Below are 24761 nucleotides of genomic sequence, written 5' to 3' on the forward strand. Positions count from 1 at the left end.
AAGGAATGAGCAATAAATATCCTGATGTCAACTCCTTGCCTCTGTGTGCATATACATATAAGTAGGTTTCCTTTTAAATTTTTGGATTATTTAGTCTGCACTAGGCTGTGTATTGTCTCTTACTACTCTTTGCTTCCTTGGGACTATATCTGGAAATTCTGAAACTTCTGTCAGTACCGTTCTTCACAGGCCTCAACACCTTCCTTGCCAGTTTGCACATGGCCTTGGTGATCATAATCTAAAACAATTACAATTCCTGTCTTTCTTGCATTTAGGCCATGTGACAGTTCTGGTTGGCAAGCTGAGAGCTAAAGTCACCTGGAATATTTTTTGGAAAACCACTTGCTTTCCTTAAAAGTATATCCATACTATTTCTTATGGGTGTGATACGTGGAGCAGTTTTGTGGCCACACAGGAATGCCAAGAAAGCTTTGAGCATGCTTCCCTAACAACAGACACTACAATGTCTGCAGCCACTTGCTATTTGTCAGCACGAAATTCATCTTTCTCTTACCTCCTGCTAGGTGACCCCTGTGTGATACTAGCTTGAAGTGACTCCTACCCCTCTTAAAAACCTGGAATCTGTGCCAAGTTTTACTAGGAATTTTTCACATTTACTGAACTTTTTCTACTTTTAATGCAAATCTTATTTCTGGATCCAAACCTTCCACATGCCCAGGTGTACATCTCCTGTTTCTGCAGACTATGAAACTGACCACTGGCCCCATTCATTCCTAATAGAGAAGCCTTTGGATGGAGAACTTTGGCTAAACCCTGTGTGAGACAACTCAAGGGCCTGCATAAGAGCACTTACTGCTGTTTCAGAAGACCCAAGTTTGGTTCTCAACACCCACTATGAGCTCACAACTGTAACTGCAGTTCAGGGAATCTATCACCATCTTCTGGCCTCTGTAGGGACCCATCCCCAACACAAAATTTCACAAGAACCAATACGGACATTTAAAGACCACATTTCACATCTCACTGTTTATCTCATCCATTTCAGGAAAAAACAGTTCGGCAAGGAATGCAACCAGCTACAAGGAAGTCTGGCTTCCCATCCTCTGGCTTCTCTGCTAATCTGGACTGACAGAAATGCTCCCCTCACTCACCACTTCAAAGTTCTGGAGAGCTTAGTCAACTCATTCTCAGGAATCCCACAGTGGGGCAGAAGAGATGCAAAGCCACATAGAAACCTATTGTAGCTGTTTTCTAAAATAGACACATGTGAAAGGAATTCAAGTGGAGTCATCTTATAACCCCAACTAGACAAGCCACCAAGTAAAACCTCCAGTGCCAGGAAAAGATCATGTTAGCTGTCAGTAACTTTAGGGTACTATAGATACCCCTCCCAAACATCAAGGCTATTGCCAGGGCTATGGTTACTCTCCACATAAGGAAAAACCTAAGGCTCTAATGCTGAAGATAACCACCTATGTCATTAAATGGAGAAATTGAGCTGATGCCCAACTAGAATCTTCACCCCTACTGATTAGTTTTCAGGGTGCTGAAAGGTACTCCACATTACACCGCAACCTCCAACAGGGCCTGTGAGATACTGGTGCAGTAGTGGCACCAGTGTTACAGGAGTAAGCACTCTAAAAACTTTGTGTGTGCATTAGCACACACGCACCACCACATGTGTCAGAGGACACTGTAGAGAGCTGTTTTTCCTTCCACCATGCAGGTCCCTGGAACTGAACTCAGGTGGTAAGGCTTGGCAGCATCTATTCTTTACCTACCAAGCCATCTCCAAAGCACCAACCACACTGTAGTTAGGAGTTAAGGCCCAATCCATACTTGGCACTGCAAAAGTAACCAAGAACTAAGATTATACTATTAGATCATGGTATAGAGGGAAACATCCATTATTCTACTAAAGGAAAACAGCAATAAAGTAACTCCTAATGACATATTGTTCTACTCACAGATCACTGCATCACTCAACCCCTCAGAGCAGGCTTCTTTCAATGGATGGTAACTAACAGAAACCCACACTGGTCAGTGTGCAGAGACTTGCGAGCACTCAATCATCCTAAATGTCATTAAAAACCCTTCCCTCAAGACTCTGCAATCTTTGCAGAAATGAATTTAGAGCCAGTGGTATGGACTCCAAGAAAACAATCTTCCACACACAAAGGGATCGAACTCAGGAACTGACAGCAGGCACCGGTTCAAACCAAAGTCCCATCACTGACAGGCGAAGTGGACACAAAGTCCCACCCCTAACCAGGAAGCTATTTGCAATTGAAACCTGCTGGGAAAGGAAAAATCAGTTTTGTCCAAGAGTGCCACTGGTTATATCAACCACACACCAGGGCAGACCCCATGTCCAGTAGTTAGCCAAAATGTACATTTGTTGTGTTATTGGAGTTTTTGATTCTTGCTTTTCATTTTTGAGAAAGAACAAGAATTTGGGTAAGTAGGGAGGTGGGGAGGACCTGGCAAAAATTGGGAGAGTGGGAAAAATATGACCAAAATATACTAAAAGTAATTTTAAATTAAACTGTGAACAACACACCACACAGAGCGCATACTGGGTCAGGTACAATGGCACAGACCATGAATTCCTGCACTGAGGAGGCCAAGGTGGCAAATCTCACACAGTGAACTGCATCCTGCCTTGTAGAATTCTTCCCAGTGCCCATGTCAGGCTGTTGTAACTACTTCTAAATGCAGCTCTAGGGAATCCATAACCACTCGTGTCAAAGGGCACCTGCATTCATATGCACAAGCTCATACACATCTGACTCTAGATCAGTTTCCATCAAGGATTTGCACTGAATGCGCATTCTTTTAGGTTCTGCTTCTGAGAAAACCACTTTCCTGAGGAAGTCCCCAACTTGAGCAAGCACTGACATGGCAGTATTCTTGCAAATTACTTAATGAAGAATGTGTACTTAAGAAGAAACATGTTTTTCAGGGCCAGGAACACAATCCAGAGGTAGAATGCCTGGCTAAAATATGCACAGTCTGTACCTCAGTTCTCAGGTCTGCAAAAAGTAAACAGTTTTTATTTCAGTATACCTGATAACCTTATTTTGTTTCCAGTTTGTTCATTCTTCAGAAAACATAGACTGAACTGGGGCGGGGGGCACAACACTAAAGACTACAGAGGACCATTAACCTATGAATGTCTAGGTATTCTGCATCCCTGTTCCAGTGTGACGAAAAAGATGGTGGGGCATTTGCTGTTAAGTACAATTCCACCACTTTCTAGCTCCATGACTTGGTCAAAGTCCTGCAATGCATAAAAAGTAAGGAAAACAGCCTTTTATCCCATAGGTATAAATCCCATTTTCAGTTGTCCCTACTGTAATTATCTTCCAGCATGAAAAATTCATGGAAACCACATCATTTTCAAGAGTTTACTAAGATTTATCCTCAGATTTACATGTGATATATTGGGTTACCCAAAGACCAAAGAATCCCAAGCAGAATCGACAGACAGAATTTAATATATGCACACGGTTGTATATATAATGCAGCATCACACCATGTAGGGCATTGACTTGTTTTATACATTCAGATCGTTTGAAACACTTCTTAAGGCTACGAAACAGAACATAGAAAAATAAACAGCAATATATTCAACACTTACAAAAGTGGTATGATAAAGAATATAAAGTACTATTCCTTTCAACACTTCAAAAGATATGTATAGATATGTATATATGTTTTTTACAAGTAACATCACAAATGATCACATCTTCACATGCTTATAAGTATTATTGTACTCAGTGTAAGGCTAGGTCCATTTTTCATACATAAATTTTTTCTAGCTTTGTAACAATGCAATTTTTAAACCATTCAAGTAAATTCACCCCCAAAGCTGCTGCTTCTCAGCATTAAGACATGCACCCACCCCTCTTACAGGATATTCTAAAACTTATAATTTTAGGGAACGGGGAAGCTTTTAAAAAAAATTAAAAAAAAAAAAATAAAAGTCCCGATTAGTGGGAGAACCAATAGCTAAGTAGGAAAATCTTAGCTTTCAAATTGACGTACTCAAGTGAGCCATTATGAAGATTTTTAAAAAACAATTAGACATAAAATAGGGAAGCAAAATACAGTAAACAGAAACATAGATTTCTCTTCAGCTACACCAGAATGGATCTTGCTAATAAGTACCCTAAGTGAAAGAAAAACCTCATTTAAACTGAAGGTAAAATAAATATTGCTAGTTTCCAGGATGGCTGAGTATCTTCTAAACCAGAAGTGTTTAGAAAGGAACTGTATTGCACCGAGTCAATCACAAGCAAGTCTGCAGCTCACAGGCATGTTATTTCACCCTTGGCCAAAGGAAAGACTCCACTTAAAGAATGGTTTGCAGCACACAAACTCTCAGCACTGTGGGTTATGGGAAACCTACTCCTGTCAGGTTGCAGCAGGGATGAATTTAGCCCTGCTATCAAACAGACTTAGAGGAGACATGAAGGCTGCCAAGAAGTGTGTGGGGCAAGAAAGGAAGATGTGCCTTGAGAGGAAGTAACTTGAAGAGACAACACTAAAGGAAGAGGCTGGGGGTCAGTCTCGTCCAACTAGAGCACCTAAACTAAAACAGATGAGCTTTGGTCAGTGGAAGCATTTCTTCAAAATGTATCCATCATAAGGTTTCATCACTTCCCAATTACTATACAAAGGACTTTCAGCTGTCATTTTTCTCTTTCATTGTGTAGAAAGAGGTCAAATACTTTATTACAGTTCATGTGAAGAAAAAAAGCTTGCTTGGCCCTAACCTGACCCTCAAGATAAGGCAAAATCCCCTGGATGAATACACTTAAAAACATACCTAAAGAAAGAAAACTGACCTTCATACAAAGATTGTATTTAAAACTACTCAAGTCAGAGTTGTATTCCGGAGGTTACAAAGGAAGTACCACAGGCTAGAATTCTTTCACCACTGCTTCATCATGTTCCAGAGGTCAGGGAAGGAGACAGAAGCTCATCAGTTTCCCTCGGGAGCTACAAAGCATTGTTCTTCACTAAGGTGAGACAGAGTGTGAGAAACCAAGCATTAATCTTTCCTGTCCAATTTCAAACATTTTCCCAGTCGGAGAAACACAAAAGACATTGGAAACAGCTACTTCTTTTGGACGCCTGAGACAAAACATGTCAAACTTACAAATCTAGTTTATGACATCAAAAGATGATTTTTCATAAAAACTATGAGATAAAGCCAATTCTACATAAAAAGCACGGACTAAAAAGAGAAGAGCCTCTAGAGTTCTTATTCCATAATGCAGCCACTAATATTGAAGCACTGGCAGGACAACCATTCTGGCTTAGGAGCAGACAACAAATTCCTTTCAACAGATTCTCGATTTTTTCTACACATCCCAGGCTATAAATTTTTTTACCTAGCACCATCATTAATAAAATGTTATCTTTCAAAGTGCTCTCTAAAGATCTATGTTACAAACTTTCTAAATGCTAATCACTACTCAAATCAGCAGTTACATAGACATGAGGGTATTTAAAACAGCACAGAGGTAAATGCCATCATTACAGTACAATGGAGCTTCACTGAGCCTAGCTGACAGCCAAACATTCCACAAGTCATCAGAAGACCCAGAAAACTGTCTGCTTTCGTTTGTCATATTCAAGTTAATTGTATTTGCTTTTAAGTAATCTGCCCCCCAAAACAAAAGCCACATCTACTTCTGGTTAGGTATATTACAACATGCAAAGAAAATCACCACCATACTACTATTGCATAGCACTCAAGCTGCCTGATCACAAGGTAATTGCAACATTTAAAAAAAGGTAGAGTTTCACATTGATATATACAAATAAGAAATACAAAGAACAGTTAGTTTTACAAAGTAACACAGATGTGTGAATACTGTGTTTGTCTGAGTCCACTCTCTAAATGAGAACAGTGCAACATGCAAAAGGAGCCTGGTGAATACTGCAGACTGGAAGAAGCAGATCAGACACGGCACTGATGGGTAAGAGCTACGAAATGCAAAGCAAAACCACCCTCTAGCAGCATCCTCTAGAAAAACTAGAAGTCACAATCACGTTCTTTTTCTACAGTAATTCCAGCTATGACAAGTTCAACATGCAACTGTAAATGATGAACATAACCATTGTTGCAGGAAAAACAACACTTTATAGAGAAGCCTATCAAGGTAAAAATTTTAACATTTCTCACAAAATATTTAGAATCTGTCAGTGCATTAGTGTTAAAGTGGCATTAAAAAACCTCTGCAGTTTTAACAGATGCAGATTATTCTCAAAATGCATAGCATCTACATTCCTTTCGAGTAGGCACCATGATATTTACAGCAGTGCTAAGAGTTCTTGATGGAAACAGCCGTCTCATCGGACTTCCTACTATTTCTTAAACATCTATTGTACGCAATCTCAAGTTCAACAAATACTCACCAAAATTCAAAAATATACCCTATGGATATTAAAAGAACTATATACAACAATTCTGAGACACAGGTTAATAGGCTGCCTCGTGTGTAATAGTAGAGAGAAGACGTTATTCAAGTTTGACAGATACTGAGATGAAAGGCCTTTGGGTTGGAAGCATATTAAAAGACAACAGTGTTTTAGGCTGAGAACTGTTTGAGCCCAGTTTATGACTAAGGCATTGCATAATAAAATATACATTTCTATTTGGTGCAATGTTATGTTTTGGAATCTATAGTGTGTTGAATGCTTTACTTTCTTGTCACTTTAGTAAACACTAAAAAGCACACATTTCCAATGTTTTAAACCAAACTTACACAAGGAAAAAAAAAAAAAAAACCAAACACTATGTCTATGTTTTATATTGAGCTGTTTATAAAAAAATACTTGAAGTCATGTTTACTTTTTATGGGGGCAGTAACCCAATAAACAGAGTAAGAAAAACCACAATGCCAAAAATTCATCTGCCCCTTGAACATGTCATGTCCAAAGTCTCATCCAGAATAGGAATTAGGGGTAAAAGGGGAGGGGCGGAGATAGTTCCAATTTGGGTTTTATTTTAATGTTTTTAAAGCCTTCAGAAATACTCCACCTAAGAAAAGGCTTCAGCTCTACAATATGAGCAACAAGTAACCATTAAGTGTGTTGTCCCCTGTGGCCATCTCCCATGCCTGATCTCCTCCTATCTCCCCTATATGGGCGTCCTCTAACATTTCGATGGTACTGAAAACCTTCATCCCGGCTTCGATTAGGCTGCCCTTTCCAGGACTCCTCGCCTCTCACATGTTGATAGCCACCTCTACCAGAAGAGCCCCAGTCACTTTTGTATTTCCTGCTTCCATAAGTTTGATTATAGAACTGCTTGGGTCGGCCACTTCTCAGTATATTAGACACTTCACTCTCATCTTCAGAACTCTCTTCTTTTGGTCTTTGCAATCTATCCACAGAGTTGGCCCCAGGGCCAACTACATCAGCAGCAGTCTTGGGATCTTTTACTTTCTCTGGTTTTTCTTTTAGACTCTGAATGGTCCTCTTAGGCTCAAGTTCAGCAGACATGGTTTCTCTCTCTCTGTTTAGAATCTGAGTGGGAGGATGAGCCTTTCCCTCTACTCCAGGAGAGCTCGAAGCCAAAGCTATGTCGGCCTTTCGTGTCTGGGACGACTGCTCCACTCGGCCTTCATGCTTGCTGCTCACACTTTGGGCTTCTGAGAGAGAATGTGCACCTTCAACTCTGGCTTCCGGAAACTCACCCACTGCTGAGACAGAGTCGCATTCTTTAGACAGATCTAGACTCTCCATGGGCAAATCCAGTTCCCCTTTATCATCAGAGGGCAAGACAATATTTTGTCTCATTACAGGATTTTCTACAAATCCCTGAAAAGGATACCCATACCAAACATGAGGAAAGAAAGGAGGTGCAATGGGAACTGGACCTAAGAACGGGTTAGGGCCAAAGGACGGTTGTGGGTATATGTTCTTGCCACTTAGTGATTCTTCATATTCAGCATGAAGAAGCTGCCCAGGAGTCTCAGACTCAAGTTCAGGTTGGTAAGACAATTGACCATGACCTTCAGACACCTGAGATGGAGGGATAACCAGAGGTGAAGAGAATGCAGGAGGTCCAATTTCTGCCTGTGGCATCTGTCCATTAACACTGGCCTCAGGGTGCATAGAGTAGTGGGCATCAGTACAAGGGCAGTCACTTTCACTCTGAGCAGGAGGGGCTTCTTGGAACCAAGTATTCTGAGGATACACAGGAACAGGGACCTTTGGGTACATCCTACAGGCTGCCATGTAGGCCTGGTGCAGGGGATACAGGTAAGAATGTGGGGCCCACATAGGACAACTATATGCCTGAAAGACAAAAACAGCAAAATAAACCAACAGTAAAACTAGAGGTTAAAAAGCTATCTTTTGAAAGTATTTAGTTCAAGCAAAGTCTCTCATGCCTCCAGAGAGATATATACTCAAAGCCCAAATACAAGATGATCACAGTGACACACAGCATGAAAAGAACTGGAATCAAGTCACTTCATGACCCTGTTCCCCAGGTTCTGACCTGAAGCAGGTTAATAGAAAGCATTTTCTCAGCCACTGGGATTTAGTTAGACCCACTCACATCCTAACTCTAGCCTGCCAGGAAAAAATGCTCGAATAGGACAAAGTCTCCAACAGGAGTAGTTATTCTAGGAGATCACAAATTACTCCAGTACCTAAAGATTAACCAATTAGACCCCTTAACAAAGGATAAAGATGAAAAGGAAATACTTTAATTCCTTCCTCTGTTGGCATTCAACTAAAAAACCAAATTATGAAGAAAATGTAACTAGCTGACACTACAAATGCAGCATGTACTAATAAGTGTTACCAGGCAACTATATAGAGCACACAGCTTTATGAAGCTGAGTCCTGGACTGGGTCACTTGATAATCCATGTTTATAAAACTGACAGAAATGAATTCAAGTCAAAGACAGCAAAACACTGACATGGGCAGTGAGTTCTGTAGCAGCCTCTTTCTAAGAAAAGCTGTTCTCCCCCCAAAGGCAAATTCTGCTGTGCTAGTGAACAATGTCCCCACCTCACAGAACAATGCTTTCTATATATTACTTCCTCCAATCCTCTCAATGGAGGCAGCTTTGCATAATAAACAGGAGGCTTCAGAGACACCAACTGATTTGCAAAGTATGGCACACCTAAATATCCTAAGTAAAACTTCAAACTAGGAATTTCATCTAACTCACCAACATGAACATTCTCATGAGCATCCAGGAAACTGGTTTGCCCCTTCATATATATATTCCAAGGCCAAACCACGACAAATTAAAAGAAAAAGCAAGCAAAAACTAGAACCTGCCCCATAACCAAAGATGAAAAGTAGCATTTAATAAACCTTAGATTACAAATTGATTAAGTTAAATATTTTATTCTAAATACCATTTAGATAGTGATAAGAAAGTTAACTTTAAAAGGAAAAAAAATGTAAATACCTTTACACCAAGGTTGAAGAAGAATCGAAGGATGTTCTTATCTGAAAATAAAGTATTTTTTTTTTTTACTAAAACTACATAGTCAAAGCTTTTCTTTCCTTCATCATCAATCATTATAGTTCTAAAGACAAATTTTCCTGCCAGACTGCCTATATAGCAAAACACAAAAAAATGGAAACAACCAAATTCTAGGCTGTTAATAGAGGATAATTCAGGTTTGCTACACTTTTCTCTGCATTAAAATCTAAGTCCCTGAATAGCTTAAATTTAGTTTATCTGATTAAAACTCAATCTGAGAGAAAACTCAGATGAACACTATTTTTCATATATTATGTGTGGTTTCAAAAATTACAAAATGAAAATATTGGAGAAATAGTTAAGATTTCCATAAACCAAATAATGTATTGGTAGTGCATAATTATAACCCACAACCCAGGAGAGAATGAGGCAGAATACAAGCTCCAGGTCAGCCTGGGCTACACAGCGAGGCATAACCTACAAAATAAATAAAAGTCTAGAAATGATTCCAAAGCTGTCGAAGTTGTTTATGAAAAGGTAAAAACAAAACAAAAACAAAAAACAAACTACACGAGAGGCTTCATTAAGCACAAAAACTCATGTTCTACTAAGACCAAGCTAAAATAGGTCTGAACAATCACACGATCCTGAGTCAATCATCAAACCTGTGCTCTTTCCTGAGTGAGCCCATTCTACAGCTTTGTAAGAAGCAGACTTGTGGCTTTTACTTCTGTCTTTCCATTTTTCTCAAGGAAAAAAGCACTATAAAACAAGAGCAGGCTTCACCTTTAGGCAGGTCCTCGCCGGTCTGACACAGTGAATAAGGTGGTGCAATGGCTCGTTCTCCCTTCTCACTACACGGAAACCCGGGGTAGAGTGGGTCTTGATAGAGGCTCATTGTCTGAGGCAAAGGCATCAAGGGCTGGTTAACTGCCTGAATTGACACAGGAACTGGAGAGGGTGTTAAATGCGCTTGTGACACAGCAGCATCAGGTCCAGTGGTCTGTGTCACTGACAAAATGGGAATCTGAGCAGGGACACCTAAGACAAGAAGAAACAAAAAGTCAAAGTCACTTTCATGTAGAAATAAAGTTTGCACTAAATTAATCCTGCACAACATACACACCTTGTAAAGCGTACAGTAAGCAACCTAAAGCACTTTAGGAATAGGAAATAAACTGAGTCAATGTCTTCCAACTACAGTTCCAAAAAAAAGACATTTAAGGTAAAGGTCTTTGTAAAGAGTCCTAAAGGAGATGTATCAGTGTGTGTCCTATGCAGGAAACACAAACTGTGACCAACAACAGAGGTAACTGGCTCAAATGTCACATACCCAAGATTGGAAAAGCATACAATGAACACCATGTACATGAACCTCCGGAACCAAGCCAGAAGCTCTAATGGGCTCCACATTCATAATTCTAATGTGGTCAAGCTCTCACTTAAGAACTTGAAGCCTCAGATTTGAAAGGAATTTCTGTTAGCTGGTTGGAAATATTTAAAAATTCTTCTCTAACCTGTTGGTCCGAAAGTTGTAGGTTCACTTGGCCAGGCTGGCACAGTGGCTGGTAAAGAAGGCACCGCAGGAGTGAGATGGACTTCTGGAGAGACTAGAAGGGGAGCTGGATTTGACAAAGACATATGTTCTGCTGGCTTCTTCAAGAACGGGAGGGAAAAAGGAAAAAACGTCATTTTGCTTTGACACAAATTTTAGTAACAAATTTATCTTGAGAGAAGTCGAAAAGGCCCTACTATAAAACTAAGCATATAACTAACTGTTCATGCCAGTCTCAGAGTTCACTCACTGGCAAAGAATACCATGTAAACTCATCTCATGTCACCAGGGTTGCCTGGTGCAAGTCACAGGCAGAACCAACACTAGAGCAAGAGAACAAATCACAGACATCTCCTTGAAAGTCTTCAGCATTGTTCAAAAGAAAGATTCTTCCACAAAAATACAATGAAACGCACCTAGGAGCATTTATTTTATGGACACGAAGTATGCTGACAGAACAGTGAGTAACCACCCACTCTCATGAGACCAAGACCAAGTGTCTGCGGAAACGGGAGTGTGCTCGCTCACTCGGCAAACTACTGGCGTTTTTAAAATGTACATGGAATAATCCATTGGTAATGACTGAGATAACTTCTAGAAATATTATAAACATAGTAAAAATTTTATCTTCTTTTTGATTTTCAAGCTGAAATACCTTAAAAATAGCAAGAGCAATGCCAACCATAAAGGTTAACAAATATAAACTTACACAAAATCAAGTCACAGGAATGCCAGAGAATGGCTATAAAATGATATTCCATAAACTTTCATAACACTTTAGACTAAAAAGAATAAAAAGCACCCACATTGTGTCAGAAATGAATTCTTCCATTTATAACATCTGTTTTCACACACAGCAAAAAGAAGTCCAGAAAGGAGTCTGCATGCCTAGTGCAGTAACTTACTTGTTCTACAGGAGAAGGGCACTCTACTTTCTTTAACTTAGATGGTGATGAAACTCTTGTACATTTATCATCGCTGATCTTTGGGAATAAGAAAAAGTCACACTGTGATTAAAAGAACTCCATTTTGAGTTAGTATGACTGCCTTTCTAATTCACTCAGAGAACCTGCTCTGAGAACCCACTCCCGATTTATTTGGCCTACATATCGGTTTAATGCCACATTACTGGGGAGCTTTTAGATGGGGACTTCTAAGAACATAGCAGTCTCCTTTACAAATATCACTCCATAGAGTGATAAAGAATAAACACTGAGGCCAAGGTGGTGGTGCATGTCTTTAAACCCAGCACTCGGGAGGCAGAGGCAGGTGGATCTCCGTGGGTTCGAGGCCAGCCTGGTCTACAGAGTGAGTTCCAGGACAGCCCAGGGTCACACAGAGAAACCCTGCCTTGAAAAAAAACAAACAACAAAAATAATAACAAAAAAACACACTGTTTTGCAAGTTAAGATAGGGCAGCCTGAAGTAGCCTGAGGAAGTGATTAGTGCCCCAATGACGTCTCAAGCTTTTAACTTCATTAGTAAAATTACAAAACATCTAAATGGATTCAATCTCATTACCTACTTCTTCCTCCTGTACCATCATAGCATTAAAGAACAAGAGGCAATTAACATTTAAAACTTTTGGGACTAGACAGGAGTGGTGGCCCACACGTTTAATCCCAGCACTCCAAGAGGCAGAGGCAGGTGAATCTCTGAGTTCGAGGCCAGCCTGGGCTACAGAGTGAGTTCTATGACAGCTTAACAAAAAACTTTTGGTGAGATGGCTCAGCAGCTAAAGTAACTGCCACCAAGCCTGGTGACTTGAGCTCAATCCCTGGGACCAACACAGGCTAACTTGGTAGGAGAGAAGTAAATCCTGCAAGTTTCCCTCTGCTCTCCACACACAGCATAGTGTGCAAACATGCACATCAAATAAATAAATGTTTTAAATATATTTAAAACCTTTACCTCCAGTGTACTTGGCTCAGGTTTTTTATCCACGTGAGTATGGCTACGTAGAGAATCTGTAAGATTAAAAATAAGAAAAGGAACATCAACCATCAATCACATTTAAATACAGAAAAACAAACATTGTCTTAATTCATTGTCAATGTTTCTTTCCAATGACAGATACACAACACTAGATAGGCAGCTTGACAATTAATTTTAAATGTCTTTTTCCAATCCCTTCCAATCCCTTCTTATCCATAGTAGATACAGTCCTCCAGCGGACATCCAAAACTGTGAATGGTAACTGATATTATACTTACTATATATTTTTTCCTGTATTTATAAAGTCAACCAACACTAATACTGAAATAAAACAGAATTACAACTCTTCTGTAATAGAAGTCATATGAGTCCAACCTCTTGCAAAGGCTTTATGCTGCCACCTTTTCATGTAAAGTACTGACTTCTCTCTGCATCCTCAAGCTGCCAGCATCACTACTCTGCACTATGGAAGCATTACTAGAACACAAGCACTACTACATCCAGTCAAAGTGACATTCCAGACAGCTACTGGGGGACTAGTGTGCAGGCAGCACACACAGTATGGAAACACTAGCCTTCACATGTGAACAGGAATATCACAAGACATCACCATGTTACTCAAAACAGCACTCAATTTGACTCTTATGAAGTATTTCTGGAATCCTCCATTTAAGATTTCCAGACCATAGTTTACTTAAATACCTAAAACCGGAGGGAAAAAAAAAAAACCACAAATAAGGCAGGCAATAGTGTATGTGACTCAGAACAGGCAGATGTCAGCTATTTTCGGTGATGAAGTGGTATACCTTTGTCCTTCCGTTCTTCTGCATCTGTTCTCCTCATGCTTCCTTTCCTATCCCTTGCATGTGAAGACTTCCTCTGGACACACGTGTTGCTATTCTGAGGGGACTGACTGACTGATGGACTCTTTAAAATAAAAGTCACACTGTGCATTAAAATTTTTAAAACATGAATACAAGTTTTACAAATAACATTCATACTTCTAACCAAAAACCTTAAAATTCATAACCTTATATTTTTATACTTTAGAGTCTACCTGGTAGGTAGTTATGGATATCATCTAGAGTCCACATTCAACTATATGCTCTAAACTAATAGTCTATTACTGAATTAAAATACCAGGCAATCAGACTTTCAGCCTAAATTAATATTTCACATATCATTTAAAAAAAAATCACATTGTCATCTTACACTTGATATTCTTTGCAAAACAATAATATCTTCTCTACCAATTTTGCCAGCGTCCCTTGTGAAGGGAAAATTATCAATTAGCAGGTATCACTAAAAAAACGATATAGTCAAGAGCAAACCACTTGAGCTCTGAATGACTCAATGATCATTGGTTAAAAACAGGATCACTCTTAAAACAAAGAAACCAAAATAAGTTGTTGGGATTTGGGGTTTATTTTGTTTATTGGGGTTGTGTTTTTCTTGTTGTTGTTGTTTGTTTGCTTGTATGTTTGTTTTTTTCAGAGACAGGATTTCTCTGAGTAGTCCTAACTGACCTGGAACTCACTCTGTAGACCAGGCTGGCCTCTACCTCCCAAGTGCTGGGATTAAAGGTGTGCTCCACCACTGCTCAGCTAAAGTTGGAGCTTTAAGATAAATTATCACTGAAGGTTCTAGATTCTTGTCACAACACTCTTAACGAATCCCACAACAGGAAGGAGGTTCAGTGTTCTATTCCAGTTTTTAGTAAACAAACCTAAGCCACTATCAAATCCAACACCAGGTCAATCTAAATCTAAAGTTTAGAAGTATGAAACCAAATTTTAATAGAATTTCACAATCTATGACAACATAACAGTAGCACTATTTTTCACTTATCATTCACTAAGGACAAAAGTCTGTGTATAAGATTAAATGATTAAAAATCAGCCTCTTACAGAAGAACAGCTATGTGAAAATAACAAATAAGATGGGAAGGGAATGTCTTTAGCACACAAACAATGCCTACCAAACAGGCATACTTGACTTGGGTACGTTTTACAATCTTCCCCAAGCTCCACGCTGAACTAGTCGAGATAAGCTCTTTCAAACAGAGCTTCTCTCTCAGAAGACGGAAAAGTGAACACGTGCAACTTGGATCTTGTCCCTGGCACAGTGTGGCCTGCGATAGTATTCCTGCTTGTTTGTTTCATTCACCATTTTATATCATTTCCAAGACTTAGAAGACCATGATCATCAATTAAGCTCTCCTTGTCCTGTCAATGAAACCCCTCACCTACATAGCAATGGCTTTCCTTTCTTATTATCCCCCAAAGCTAAGGAAACTGAAGGTAGTCATTGCTCTTGTCAGAAGTATCTAGTATACCCAGGTACTAACACAGGGAACAAAGCAAATCCATGTGCTTACTTACTTGCATCAGTATGGTACTAGTGCACAAGTCAAGTTTATGTTTAATAAGCAGTGGCCAAAGTCTCCTGACAGTTCAGAAAACCTTGTAAAGGGTCAACTGAATCCTAAGCCTCTGGACTGCAGGTTTTGCTTGCAGATACTAAGTCTTTCAGCCAGAAAGGCAACACTTACCACTGTCAGGTGAACCAGTCAGTCTCCTTGCTCAACTGTCACCAGCTCTTTTCAGTGATATCTCTAGACCCAGGGTTAACTACGGCTCTACTTTTACTGTCCCTCCTTCCTTCCTTTTTCTTGACACACAACTTCACTATGCTGCCAAGACGGCCTTCAATTCAGGGATTCTCTTGCTTCTCTAGTAGTTGGAATTACAAACATAACCACCATACACCAAGGTCTACATAATCTTTAAAATACTTTCAGTTAAAAAAAATTAAGTTCACCATGAGAAATCATGATTTACTACAAACTACTGAGAGAGACTTCTAAACATTAACTTTTAAAATCTTTACATACGTACAGAAAGGGCAGGAAAAGCCTGTTCATCCCGGTTCTGAATCTCATACAGTAAACGAGACTCTTCAATAGCTTGCTTCTCTCTGCGTTCCTCTGGGGAGAGGCCAAAATAGTAAGATTCACGACTCATGTGATCAAAATCCTCCGTTCTTTCCCGATCAGGTTTTCTGTCAAATAAAACATTCTTTCAGGAAAAAAAAAAAAAAAAAAACAGGCAAATGTGTAGGACACAAAAATGCATGATCTATTCTGCAGTACAAATATCTAACTAAACAACTACATTACAACACTTTGTAACTTAGGACAGCTGGCAACAAACAAAAACATAGCATTTAAAGTTACTTTACAAAGTTAGATAAAACTTAGAGTGGCACAAATTAAAATGAAAGTAAAATATAACTCACTTCTTTGTACATGATACAGAAGTAACTGCATGTTTTTCCTGAGTGCAGAAATATAAGCACTGTACATATTCTTTGTGCCATGTTCCAATATTATCATTAAAATTTACTCTCAAAAGAAAGATGGACCAGCAAATTGCTTAAGGCTTGCCACCAAGCCTGGCCATTTGAGTTCAATCCCCAGAATTCACATGAATAAAGGAGAACAATGACGCCTGTAAGTTTTCTTCTGACCTCCACATGTACAACGTAGCACACATGCACCCACACAAACAATGTAGGCTAATTAATTACAATGTAAAGAAGAAAAAGCTTATGAGAGGAAGAGAAAGCATTCTGCTCTCCTGTTCTAAAGGCGATGACCAGATGAGACATAAAGACCATCCTGATTATTGACTGCAAGAATAGCCGAAAACTGAAAACAATGAGATGTGTCAGACTGGGCTATTGTCTGCCATTGCCACCTCAATGTAGCTTTGGTCAAAGAAAGATCACAAGAGAGTCAATAATGTATTTAGTAACAAATCTAATATGCATATATGGCTTGCAGCCATTAAAAGTACTATGAATGGCTAGACATGGCTCAGCAGTTAAGATGGCTGCCTTGCAGAGAACCCAGGTTTTGATTCCTAATACCAACATGGCAGCTGACAACCACCTGTAACTCCAGTTCTAGGGGACCTTATGTCTTCCCTTCTGACCTCCTCAGGCACTAGGCATGCAGATAGATACTACACTTACTTATACATATGCAGGTAAAACACAAACATAAAAATAAACATTTCTAAAAGAGCAATATGGATAGTATTTCTATCACTTCTATCACCTGTATAAGCAAGAAATCAAAATTCAAATTCAAAACTTAAGGAAAAAATGTTGCCCAAGTACAAATAAATACAATCTTACTAAATACTGGGATACTGTGATACTGCTATTTTAATTCTGAAATAAATCAGGTAGTCCCAATTATAATCAGATATTAAATCCAAAAGGGCAAATAACCCTCATTTATCTAACCAGTTCTTCTCAAGACCAATTATAAAAGACTCCAAAGAGGATTTGGCAAGTTGTCAGGCATCTGAAAAATTCTAACCAACTCCAGCTGAGGAGTTCAATAATCAAGAAAATAAGATGACCCGTTCTTTCCCAGCCATTGCTGTCACTGCACAAAGGACCTATAAACAAAGTGATCATGGTGACAGGTGGTAGGGTTCACGCATGAGTTTGACAACATGGCTGCTGCTCATCAACTGCGAGCACCAGGCTACAGTTGCAGAGACCACTACTGAGCCCGCAATATGGCACATTCCCCAGGGTGGTCAGTGACCTGATGGCAGGGTGACAACACTGAACCACCTCCTCTGGAAGAGACAATGCTCTGTCCTTACTGCAGCAAATACTTAGTTCTGGTTATTGAGATGCCTTCCTGTACATAATGCTTCTGTCAAAACCACCATAGACAGACTTATCCACTGTCACAGTATTCCACACAGAACTGTTTCTGACCTTGGAACTCATTTTACACACAGAAGTACGATAATGGGCCCACAAGCAAGGAAACCATCGATCTTACCATGTTCCCCACCATCCTGAATCAGCTGGCCTCATAGAACAATGGGTAGTTTGCCTACGTTGAGTAAGCTGCCAAGTGCCAAGGGGCCTGGTCAGTGTCTAAACAAAATCTTCAAATGCAATTAATGACAACTAGCTGACTGACATGTGAGAATTCCATCTGCTAAGAATCCACCATGGACCAAATGTCCCTGAATAGCAGAAAATTATCTTACAATTAAATGATATTTGTAACCTAAATATCATGACTAACTAGATTAGTATCCTGGGTAGTTTTCTGTCAACTTGACACAAGCTAGAGTTATTGCAAAGAGAGACAATCAACTGAGAAAATGCTACCTTAAGACTAGGAACAACCAACGAGTCTGTCTGGCATTTTTTTCATTAGTAATTGAGCAGGTGATCCCGGCTTTATAAGAAAGGCAGAGCAAGCATGAGAAGCAAGCCAATAAGCAGAATTCTTCCATGGACCCTGACCTAGTTTCTGCCTTCAAGGTTCCTGCCCTGTTTTGAGTTTCTGCCTTGACTTCTTTCAGTGATGGACTATACAATGTGGAAGTATGGGCTGAAATAAGCCCTCTCCTCTCTGTCTTATTTAGGGTTAGGTGCTGTGAGAGACACCATGACCATGACAACTCTTATAAAGGAAAACATTTAACTGGCAGAGAGGAGGAGCTTACAGGTTCATGGGTTAGTCCATTATTACATTATTATCATGGCAGGACATGGCAGTATGCATGCAGCCATGGTGCTGGAGAAGGAGCTGAGAGATTTATCTACATCTTGATCCATAGGCAACAGGAAGTGAACTGTGTCACTGGGCCCAGCTTGAGCATAGGAGACCTCAAAGCCCACCCCCATAGTGACACACTTCCTCCAACAAGGCCATACATACTTCAAAAAAGCCACACCTACTAGTGCCACTCCCTATGAGAGCCATTTTCTTTCAAGCTACCACATTCCATTCCCAGGACCCCGTAAGATTGTAACCAAAGGGTTCCTCCTCCATAGTTCCTTCTCCATAGTTGTGCTTTGATACTGTCCATCTTTTGTTTTGTTTACAATATCACACTTACATGGGCTCCTTCTGGATTTTCTGTGGTTATTTCTTAAGTATTTCTGAGTATCCTGTTTCCTAATAGAATTAAAATTGCTCAGATTTAAAATTGCCCTACATTTTGAAGATGCCCAATCTTGCAGAAATAGGGTTAGATTTAAATCTTCAGAAGTTAATGCCCATTGTTAATTTAAGTAGGTTTTGCTTTTTACTTCTTTTTGCCCTTGGTCTGACTCTGGCTGGAGGAGAAGTTAGAGGGGGTTCAAAAGAGCCTAGTCTTTATTGAAGGTATATTTTACAGATTCCAAACTTCTAGTGCATAATCAGTAGCAGGTGGTTCTTCTACCAGCTTGATACCTGAACGAGGGATCTCTGCTGTCGGATATGCTCAGAGTACACTGGCATATGCAGTGCCTCTCCCTAACTAGGCAGCTGCAGAGGAAGACACCAATGTGTCACATATAGAACTTAATTGTGTCAAACAGCTCATTATGTATTTCCTTTCTACGATCCCATTACAGCTAAAAACTGATAATGGTCCTGCTTATACTAGCAAACAGTTTAAGGAATTTTGCAATTTATGAAATATTAATTATGTTACTGAAATCCCCTACAATCCTCAGCAGGGTCCAGCTGATGTGGAATAACACCAACAAATACTTAGAAAGCAAATTTAAAAATAAAAGAGGATATATACATCCACCAAATCCCGCAACTTTAGCCACACTAACTTCTTTTCACTTTAAAGGATAAGGCTGCTTCTGCTCAAATGCATTTGCCCTAAAGTAGACAGAGCCTAAAGTATGTTAAATGGAAGATTCAGAAACTAACCAATGGAAAGGGACTGGGTAAGCTTATGCTTGTATCTTTCCAGAAAATGAATGAAGTCTCAGATGGCTGCCACTCTGATGCATCTGACCAGGACAGCATCCCAGAGACCACCAGACAAATGAAGCATCTGAAGATAGATGGTAAACCCATCAAGGAGACACCCCAAGAGGAAGAGTAAGGTGATGACTTGGAGAGGCATCAAGACTTTAACTTATCAAGCCAAAGCCTTGGGGAGACAAGGACACAACACTACTGATCCAAAAATGTTACTGTTATGTTTACTGACTAGATTATGTGTTAATTTTCAGCTATCAATGCAGAATCCAAATGTGTTTTATCAGTGGGGATTAAAAAGCACACCTATAATAGGAGGCAGTGTGTTTTGCCATGCTAAGGACTGTTTTTATCCTTTGGGACCAGTAGTCTGGACACAATATTGTATACAAATATGTAGTCAGAAGTAAGGAGACATTTTGGTTGGACTAATCTAACTGATCAGTCTAAATGCAACACAGATTTGAGCATAAATCACATACTCTTCAGAAGACTCCGATAGTGGAAATATAGTTGTTTGAAGATAAAAAAGTAGTATCTGATGTATTACTACTAAAGTTATTATTATACCTATAATACCTCTGTTGCCAATGGTTTAGAAAATAACCAATGACTATTGGCATGTGGCAGTTAACAAGAACAATCATTTTTGTATCAGAAGAGACCCACCTATTCCTGGACTCTTAAATAAAAGAAATGTGTAGCACAGGAGTTACTCATATATGTATTATGTACAAATAACAGGGGACAAAGTAGAATCCACCCACACCCACATTCATAGGGCTATCTCCAATATTCCTGTCAATGTTGTTGTTTTTAATCACATTGTTTATGCTTTGAATGTGCTTATTCATATACTTCCTTGGTGCACTTCCCTCTGATAGACAACTGCCTTTGGGACAGACCTTTTATTTCTTTTTGTGTATTTGTTAGTTTTGTGAAAATGCTACTTACACTCCCCTTCCTTAAGAGCTCTCCCTGAGCCAGGCAACACTCAGGAGACAGAGGCAGGTGGGTCTTTGTGAGTTCAAGGCCAGCCTGGTCTACAGAGTAAGATCCAGGACAGGCACCAAAACAGGCAACTTTGAAATCTTCAAAAGGGTGACGGGACCCCACAAAGATGATTCCACATGGACTATGATAAAGTCATTAAGCTGATTAACACTATGGAAAAATCGATTTTGGACTACGAACTGGTCAGGACAATGTCGAGATGACTAGCTGAGATGACCCAGCCTGACAGACTACTTGAGCAAGGACTTATGACAGGCCCTGAACTTTCCTTTTATGCAGAGACTGGACAAAAGATACAGGACTTGACAATGAACCCAAAAACTTTCTTTTCAAGATTCCCTAAAGATATCTTCACTCCTAGAAAGCAAAAAGAAAAAGAGAATAAGATATGAGATAGGTCACTGAATCTACTGAGAAATAATAGGATAAATAGATCACTGAATCTACACTGAAGAAAAAGGGGAAGATATAAAAATGTCAAAAGGTAGACCACTGAATGTATTATGAAAAGAAAAAAGAGAATATGGATATGATAAGATAAAAAGGGAGATTATGGAATCTACTTTTAAAAAGGAACTACTTGTTTTAAATAAGATAAGTAATGAAAATTTTTTGGTCTGAGTTTATCAGATGTTACTGGACTGGACATTGTTAATATATATAATGGAGTTTTTATCTGAATCTGTCAAATGTTAATGGACTAGACATCGTTATTGTAATCTTGACTGTGTATATTATATGTACTTACTGGATATAATTTTTCTTGTATTAGTTATAAGCTCTTTTAAATTTTAGACAAAAAGAGAAAAATGGTATTGTATTCCCCCCAAATATTGTGCATGCTAATAAACTTAAAAAAAAAAAAAAAAACTCGGAAAAAAAAAAACCAAAAGAAAGAAAAAAAAAGCTCTCCCTGAAAACCAATGATTCTTTCCATCTACTGGATCCTGTAATGGTTGCAGCCACAACAATAAATTCTTGGGATTTATTGCCAATCCCAAGAATGATTATTGAAGTACAAAGAGAAGTCTCAAATGTAACTTATATGATTAGTAAAACTACTAATATTACAGCAAAAATATTTGCAGAAATTTATCAAGAGATGGGTGAATTGGGAAAACAGTTTTACAAAATAGACCTACTGAGGGCTGGAGAGATAGCTCAGTGGGTAAGAGCACTAGCTGCTCTTCCAGAGGTTCTGAGTTCAATTCCCAGCAACCATGTAGTGGCTCACAACCATCTGTAATGGTATCTGATTCCCTCTTCTGGTATGGATGAAAACAAAGCACTCATATATATAAACAAACAAAACCAAAATAGACCTCCTACAGATTTGTTGCTCAAGCATTATCTTGATTGCCAACAATTTCCTGGCACATGTTGCTTTAATGTGTCAGATTTTTTTCTCATACTATCGATGGTCAAGTTAATGATCTGTATAAAGATAAAAAAAAAAAAAATCTCTAAAGTAACCTTTGAATGGCCATCGTGGTTTAAGATGGTTCTCCCCCTCACCCCATGCCCACCCCTACCCTTGGTCCTCTGTTAGCTATTCTTATACTTCTGTTATGCTTGCCTATGTTAGTTGGATTAATCATGCAAGCAAAGCATTCAACTTTGGCCTCTATTACAGCCACAATTTTCTCTTTAAAAATTAAAAAGGGGAGCTGAGCAGTGGTGGCGCACTCCTTTAATCCCTGCACTCAGGAGGCAGAGGCAGGTGGATCTCTGTGAGTTCGGAGCCAGCCTAGTCTACAAAGCAAAGTCCAGGACAGGCTCCAAAGCTACAGAGAAACCCTGTCACGAAAAACCAAAATAAAATAAAATAAAATAAAAAGGGGGAGATGTGGCAAACACAGAGGTCCTCGTGATCACAGATAAGCTCTATGGGAATGAGGAATGTTAAACACACAGGACTGTCCCTTTAAAGAGAGGGACAGTTGTTATCCACACTGAAGGCTGGGAGCAGATGTGGTTAATAGCCTGGTGACATTTGTGCCTTCTGTGTGGATGAAACCACACGGGATACTCCCCCAGACCCTTGTGAGCTTGTCAATGTATAGAACCTATCTTTATGGAAGGTGTTTAGCTGTAGTCAATGAATAGAACCCATCCTTACGGAAGATGCCACATGTACTTCACAAAAAATTTCGATGTAGTCATGTCAAGCTTATTGTGCACATATGTTGATCACCAGGAAACTTTTCAAATTACTTAAATATTCCTAAAATAAACTATCTGCAGTCAGATTCTCACAGTCTGAACCAACACCAGCTACTGAGTTGTGTTGAACCAAACTACCTTCCTGTCAAGTGTCGATCATTATTCTGCCAGCCACAGTGGTTTGAGAGACCCTGCAGAGCTACCAGGTTTGCCATCACTTGAAACAAAATATTCAAAAATAAAAGTTTATTCCTCTATAGTATTATCTTGTACAATTTGGGAACTCTATCAACACATTCTTTCTTTCTCTATCCTTTTTTTTTTTTTTCTTGGCTTTAGAGACAGGGCTTCTCTATATAGCTCTGGCTGTCCTCGAACTCAGAGATCCGCCTGCCTCTGCCTCCCAAGTACTGGGATTAAAGGCGTGCACCACCACCACCACCACCACCACCACCAGGCAATACTTTTCAATACTACATTACAAACAAGTATGAATAAAAAGTTATAACTAAGGCAGGGCGGTGGTGGCGCACGCCTTTAATCCCAGCACTCGGGAGGCAGAGGCAGGTGGATCTCTGTGAGTTCAAGGCCAGCCTGGACTACCAAGTAAGTCCCAGGAAAGGCGCAAAGCTACACAGAGAAACCCTGTCTCGAAAAAAAAAAAAAAAAAAAAAAAAAAAAGTTGTAACTAAAAGAAAAAATTAATATAATAGAGCACATACAATGCCTGTCACGACTTCTACTTCTCTTGAATTAGGAAAGGTTACCTTATGGTCTGTGAGGATGTTCTACTTAGATTCTTATGCTCATTGGAGGATTTTTGAGACTGGGACCCTGAAGAATGACTAGTGAATGCATGCTGTTTTACACCTGAAGAAGGATGCTGTAGTCGAGGAGGTAGTGCTGATGGGGCTTTTATTGGCTTGCTTAGATTCTTTGGCCCTCTGTAATCCGTATCTGAAAAATACAAAAAGATCTCACAATTTCCCTGGCGTAAACAGCCATCATAATACTAAAAAGAACTTGATCTGAATTTACCTGAATGGAAATTTTGTCCAGAATTAGGTTTTTTCATCTTCTTTCCTGACACTGTGTTCCAGGTTTCTGGGGGAGGTGGCTTGAGGTTCTTCGGTGTATGTCTTCAAAATAAATGAAAGTGTTTCTTAGTAATGTCAAATGATCTCAGTAAGAACTAAAATAATCACTAAAACACAGGCTGGAGAGATGGCTCAGTGGTTAAGAGCACTGACTGCTCTTCGAAAAGACTTGGGTCCAGTTCTAAATATCCACATAGTGGCTCACAATGATCTAATACCCTTTTCTGGCCTCCTCAGGCAGCAGACACGCATGCACTACACTAAACATGCGGGCAAAACACTCATCCACATAAAATAAGTACATCTATAAGAATCATTTTAAAGGAACATTAAAACATATATCCTGCATAGATATTAGAGATTTTATATCTGCAATATTTGCCCATTTTAGCCAGTCATACTAGCACATGCCTTTAATCTCTGAGTTCAGTAGCCAGCCTGGTCTACATAGTGAGTTCTAAAACAGCCAGGTTTATGTAAGACAAGTCCCAAAAAATAAATACTTGTATTTCTTTAAGAGAGAAAGGGTAAACTAAGCCAAGCAAGATGTTACACACCCTTAATCCTCACCCTCCCAGAGGCAGATTCAGGTCTATTTCTGTGAGGCCAACCTGATCTACATAGCAAGCCCACCAACAAAATGTTAGGGCTGGGTGTGGTGGCATACTCCTTTAATTACAGCACTCTGGAGGCAGAGATAGGCAGATCCCTGAATTTGAGGCCAGCCTGGTATACAGAGTAAGTGCAAGAAAAGCCAGGA

At 39.5% G+C, this 24761-nt stretch overlaps 1 protein-coding gene across 1 annotated transcript in view; it reads right to left on the reverse strand.

The window, feature by feature from the left end:
- Positions 1 to 3354: 3354 nt before the first annotated feature.
- Positions 3355 to 24761, reverse strand: part of Otud4 (OTU deubiquitinase 4) — a 51135-nt gene continuing 29728 nt past the window's right edge. Inside the window, exons 12-21 of the mRNA XM_028881763.2 lie at positions 23943 to 24043; positions 23672 to 23861; positions 15817 to 15979; positions 13726 to 13846; positions 12896 to 12951; positions 11890 to 11967; positions 10947 to 11085; positions 10216 to 10470; positions 9412 to 9452; positions 3355 to 8277 (exon numbers count right to left, since the gene is read on the reverse strand). Of these exons, the coding sequence (XP_028737596.1) occupies positions 7060 to 8277; positions 9412 to 9452; positions 10216 to 10470; positions 10947 to 11085; positions 11890 to 11967; positions 12896 to 12951; positions 13726 to 13846; positions 15817 to 15979; positions 23672 to 23861; positions 23943 to 24043 (2362 nt within the window). The 3' untranslated portion in view covers positions 3355 to 7059. The remainder of the gene's footprint in view (positions 8278 to 9411; positions 9453 to 10215; positions 10471 to 10946; positions 11086 to 11889; positions 11968 to 12895; positions 12952 to 13725; positions 13847 to 15816; positions 15980 to 23671; positions 23862 to 23942; positions 24044 to 24761) is intronic.

Source organism: Peromyscus leucopus, chromosome 5 (assembly GCF_004664715.2).
Source record: "Peromyscus leucopus breed LL Stock chromosome 5, UCI_PerLeu_2.1, whole genome shotgun sequence".
Taxonomy (NCBI): domain Eukaryota; kingdom Metazoa; phylum Chordata; class Mammalia; order Rodentia; family Cricetidae; genus Peromyscus; species Peromyscus leucopus.